This window comes from Myotis lucifugus, unplaced genomic scaffold (assembly GCF_000147115.1).
Source record: "Myotis lucifugus unplaced genomic scaffold, Myoluc2.0 scaffold_9844, whole genome shotgun sequence".
Classification (NCBI taxonomy): Eukaryota; Metazoa; Chordata; class Mammalia; order Chiroptera; family Vespertilionidae; genus Myotis; species Myotis lucifugus.
Window position 1 is genome coordinate 1 of NW_005880892.1, and position 5605 is coordinate 5605.

The 5605-nt window shown below is 48.8% G+C and overlaps 1 protein-coding gene across 1 annotated transcript; it reads right to left on the reverse strand.

Annotated features, from left to right (window-relative positions):
• Positions 1 to 486: 486 nt before the first annotated feature.
• Positions 487 to 5078, reverse strand: LOC102420143 (BMP/retinoic acid-inducible neural-specific protein 1-like; the record flags this gene model as incomplete). The annotated part of the gene is made up of 2 exons (XM_006109438.1): positions 487 to 709; positions 4842 to 5078. Coding segments are annotated over 2 exons (460 nt in total), but the record flags the coding sequence as incomplete, so codon positions are not given.
• Positions 5079 to 5605: the final 527 nt, after the last annotated feature.

Here is a 5605-nt window from a genome sequence, read left to right on the forward strand (position 1 = left end):
TTAAATTAAAATGAGGCCACTGAGGTGAGCCCTGACCCAATAGGACTGGTGTCCTTAAAAGAAGAAGCGATTAGGACACAGACACAGAGGGAGAGATGGCCATCGACAAGCAGAAGAGAGGGCTCTGGAGAAAGCAACCCTGCCCACACCCCCAGCCCACACTCCTAGCCCCCACACCTGTGAGAAATCAATGTTGTTAGACCACTCCGTCTGCGGTACTTTGCCACAGCAGCCCTAGCAAGCTAATACGGATCAGACAGAACACAGAGGTTGGAAGTTCAGGGCATATTCAGGCCACAGTGAGACACCCATTGTTTCAGGGCAGCCGGAACCGTAGCGGAGAAGCCAGGGATGATCTGGACCCCACAAGGCCTCGCTTGCCACCTCCAAAGGCATCGCCTGCATTGCATTTGCCCCTGAAGCAAGCAAACGCAAGCTCACACCAGGCCCGGGCCTGCGGAGGCGGTAGGCGGAGGCAGCACTCACCTCTCTCTAGGCAGATGGTGGTTGGGATTGTGGCGGCAGCGGACGCTGAGGCCAAAGAGCTTGCGGGCGGTGCGCTGGATCTTCTGCCGCTGGGCCTCCATGGAGCTCTGCAGGAGCTTGTAGCGGTTCTGCAGGTCCCAGTCGTTGCCCCAGTGCTGATGGATGCTCCCGATGGTCAGGAAGTGGTTGCTGGGCAGACGCTTCATAAACGATTTAAACTCATCTGGCGGGAGACAAAGGCCAGGAGAGAAGGCTGAGCCTGCAAGCCCCAGCTGAGGTCGCTCACCAAGGAGGCGGCCTGCAAGGAACACTGCCTGGCTGGAGGCCCAGGGAACAGGGCGCTCGCCTGCTCCGCTCCCAGGGAGGGGTGCAGAGGCCACGTGTCAACACGAAGGCTCTTTGGCTTTGCTGCTCCGGGAGTGACCCTGCCTCCTGCTGACGACAAACTTGTGTCCTCTGAGTGCCAACTGGATAGCAAAACCCGCATATCCCGTGTTTATATTTACTCAGAACCGATTACACCCAATTTTTGTCTAATTCTACATAGAAAACCACATGCGTCCAGTAGGATGGGAGCTGTAAACATAAGTATGGCGGAAGCAATGTTAATCCTAGCCAGATACTGTTCCCTGCTACATGGCCAAACCCCTGTACCTGCTCTCACTCTGAAATACAGAGAAGTAGCAAATGGTCGATAGGTGTTAAAAGCACATTTGCACCCACGGAAACCTCTCTGATGTGATCTTCAGGTGTGATGGAGGGCTGAATGGATCAGCCTCCCCACTGTGGGGCCTAGTCTAACGGGAAGTCGTGTGTGCCTGGCATCTTATGTCAAGTCCCATTTGGGGGAACTCCAGCTTAAGAGATGGGAACAAACTCCAGAGCCTCCCGGGGGAAGGTCTTTGTCTGCGTGATGCTAAGTTTCCCGGTGTCAGCAGGCGCTACAACTTGACAACTTGAAAGTATCTGGGTCAGCTCTCTCCTTCTACATATAGGGACACTGAAGTGCAAAGTGAGGGAAGGACTTTCTGGAGGTAGAACAACCCGTGAGTGCCCCAGGCAGGACTAAAACCAGAGCTGCTGTTTTCCCATCTAATTCTTACTGGCCCGCCTCGGCGATGCCCCCCTCAACTATTGGAAAAAATAAAGAATTAAGAGGTTAAATTTTTGGCAGATAAAAAGGTAAAGTGATTATATATATATATATATATATATATATATATATATATCCTAAGCCTAATATTTTCACTTTGTTACAAAACCTACAAGAAAATTTCAGGTATAATAGGCATTCATTTTATTTTAAAAAATGCTTACATAGCTCTCTTTAAGCATCAGGCTCAGTCTTAAACATCTAACACATATAAGTGATTTTATAGCAAACCTGTGAGGTGGGTACTGTCAGTGCGCCATTTCATAGAAACTGGGGCACAGAGAAGTTCATTAACTTGCCAACGTCACACAGCCAGTAATGACAGAATTACAGCTCTAGACTGGCTCTGAATCTGATGCTCTGAGTTACCATATAACACTTACTCTCTATACAAAAAGAGGATCGTGGGAGAAACAATGAAATGAAAGGTGCTAAAAACATGCGTACAGGAAACCCATCTCTGACTCCAGGACAGCCAGACATGCGTGCCTGCAAACTGCATCTCGCCCACCCACAGCTGTGTGACCATTATTCTCTCAATGCTTCAGTGTCTCCATCTGTCAAGCAGGTATAACAGCATCTAATTCAAATGTTGAGAGGGTGACATAGAACCGTATCTGCCTAAATAGTTCCCCAAATCCAGAAGGTGCTCCACGGATGGTTGCGGGACATGGAAAGGATAAAACGGGGCTGCACAGATTGATGTATTCGGTGCACAGGCTGCAGGCAGGGCACTGGGCTCCACTCTGCTGCTCTCGCCAGCCTGGTGCTCCTCCCATGGAAGACACGCAGCTTATCCTATAGAATCTATAGTATAGATGCAGCTCATCCTACAGACGGCTCTGCTGACCTCGAGGGAGGTAACGGTCCTTTCAATGAACCCGAATTTGGGTCAGATAAGAAAAAGTAACTTAAAAGTTAAGATGATGTACTTTCTTGACTAAAGTGGAAGGTTCCCCCCAGTGAGGACACGCAGACCCCCATCTGTGTGTGTGAAGTCGGTCCTGTTTGACCACCAACACTCCAGGGCCATCAAGGCATCAATGGCTTTTACCTTTGGCTGGTTGTGAATCCTTGGAATTACCTGGTGCTGGGTCATTAAGGTTACAAGCTCATAATGAGGAGGAAGAGACACATGCAGAAGCCACATGGACATGGATGGGTGGATGGATCTGTCTCAATGGGGAAAAACCTTTCAAATGGCTAAGTACATGGTATCTAGAGTGAATATGTGCTCCTATGGGGGGAAGCATGGCGCCAGTAACTCCCGTGGACCATCCAGCTTACTCTGCAGCATCTCAGCTCTCTTGTTCCCTTACCCACCCGTCCACTCCAAGTAGTTTCTTTTCCTTGGGTGTAAAGATTCTACGCTAAAGACCCTTCTGCTCATGCACATGGCTGCCGTTCCCCTCTGCTTTTTAGCAATGGGGAGAATCTCTTTGCAAAAGCATTTAATCAATTGCTTCTTTTGTTTGAGGCCAAATAGCCATCACAATCCATTTCCATCTCGAACCCCTCCCTTTGATGCGTTCCCAGGATTTTAAATGGACTAATGGGTGCAGGTTCCTAAGGCACCCACAGCTCCCGGAGCTGCGTGACCTTCTAAGAGCAGAGTCACTGATGCGTCCTGAGCGCTCAGGGCTGGCTGGGGACAGAGTTCATGGTAACCAGTGGTTTCCAAACACAGCTCCACGGAGCTTGGCTTTTATCTGCGGTACACAGTGGCTCCGAGGTATGATTCTGTTTGATCAAAGGGTTTCTTGGCTACATATTTAAATAAATTCAAAAATTAAACACATAAACATGTCCTCTCATTTATTAGATGAGGGAACGGAGGACTGGGGGGAAAGTGGAATTAATAAGGTACAAGAGCTGCTGTGAGCACTGGGTCTGGAACCAGGGATTCCATTACCGACTCTGCCATTTGCTATGTAACCCTGGGGAAGACACTGGGTCTTGGCACCCTCCCTGCTCTACAATATAGGAACACCATTACTTACTCTAATGCAGTTCTTGTAATAGATTTAAGGAACATAAAGTTGTTTTAAAAACAGTAATGCTCTCTCTATATGTCCATTTACTTAACAGATATCTGAGTACAAATTATAGGCCATTATTTGGCATCTCTTCGTGGAAGTCTTGAGGATTCCCCAGCTTTCATGTCCAAAACAGAATACAGTTTTCTTTCCAAACCTTGCAGGGTGTTCTCGCTCAGTGAACGGCACCGACATCCATCAAAGTGCCTGACAAATATGCCCAAAAGGAGTTCTGGGGATCTCCTTTCGCCCTTCCTTTCACAAGTCCTGCAAATTCTCCCTTTAAATAGCTCAGCCTCTCTGCACATTTCCCACTGTTACTTCCTGTGCCATGGTCCCAGCCCACATCACAGGCACATCTCCTAGGTGCCTGAGGTGGCCTCCCATTGGCTGGGCGCTCACCCTTTGACCTCTGGCCCCAGTCAGACATGTGGACCCTGCTCTCCCCCAGTGGCCTCCCTGACTCCTGGCCATGCCAACCTCCAGCTCTACACTCTTTGCTCACAGTAGCTTCTCATTCTCCACACAGATGTGGTTAAAATGTCAATGACTGGCACGGTGATATGATTCATGCCTGGCTTTCCCATTAAGCAGATGCTGCATGAGGACCAAGATCCAACTTCGCACCTCAGCCCCACTGTGGCCTTAGGTGACTGACTTTCCTCCCCTGAACCATGGGAAGCAGGTAATGGCGACGTTACCTGAGCAGTGACTTCCAGCTTTGACAGTTGGTCAATTATTTGGATATCTATAGCAATATCTACATAGAGATGTACATAGACACAGACATATATACACATATATGTGTGTTTCTTAATTTAGATAGACTCACAGACTCCAGGAATTTGTACAAATACTTTGAACTCTCCACTCTGCAGAGGCGTCCTATGTGCTATGGGGCATCTCTCTCTCTGTCTTCCGGGTACAACAGAGACAATCCATCACAGGCCCACAAACCTGATTGCACTGTTCATTATTCCATCCCGTGGAGATTTATTGAGTGCCTACCTCCTGACAGCTACGAGACCCTGCCCTGGACTCTCCAAAGTGGAGGGGAGATGCTCAGTGAGTATTCCCTCACAGCAGCCCTCACCTCAGTTAGACACCCGCCTTTTCTAGGTTTGGCTCAGGGCCATTCGTGCAGCAGAACTAAGCCAGCTCTCTACCTGAATTCTCCAGGTCCTTGTAAGCCTCGGCCCAGGACTTGGCCATGTTGTCCAGCGTGTACTCCATGATCTGGATGTCGGTGATGGGGCAGTTGCACTGTGGGAACTCCTCGGCACACTGGCATCGGCACTGGCTGTTCTGGCACACGTACTCGCCCTCGCCGTTGCACATGATGTAGCTCAGGGCCGACTGGACAAACTTCTCTTGCAGGTATGGAGGGAAGATGATCTGCAGGCCTGTTTGAGAGGAGCAAGAGACGGGAAACGGAAAGGTTAGAAAAGGTGTTTCATTAACAGCTTCGAAAGGTGACGGGAGGAATCTGAAGCTGCTAGCTGTCTCCCGGTGTGTCGTAACCAAAATATCTCGGAGCCCGCCTCGATCCAGACAGGCCCCTGGTTGCATTGCTTCTACTTAAACTTCTCAGGTCATGACCTTGGCCATCTCTGAAATGCAGGCTCTATTTCATTCTATTAGGACTGAGATCTGGTATAAACCTTTTCCATTTGGGGAGGAGAAAACCCTTATTGAAAGCAGAGGATTACTGTTGTGTGTTGTTTTTTTCTTATTTCCTTCATTTCTTTCCTTTTCCTTTCTTCAAATATTTATGAGCCCTATTTATGAAGCACAAGTCCTGAGCTCGGCACTAGGTCTATGGAGATAAAGAAGACACAATGCTAGTCTCTGGGGAGTTTACAGTATAATCAGCAGGGAAAGACATAGACACACATCATCCTCACACAGCTTTATAGGCCTGAAACAGGGA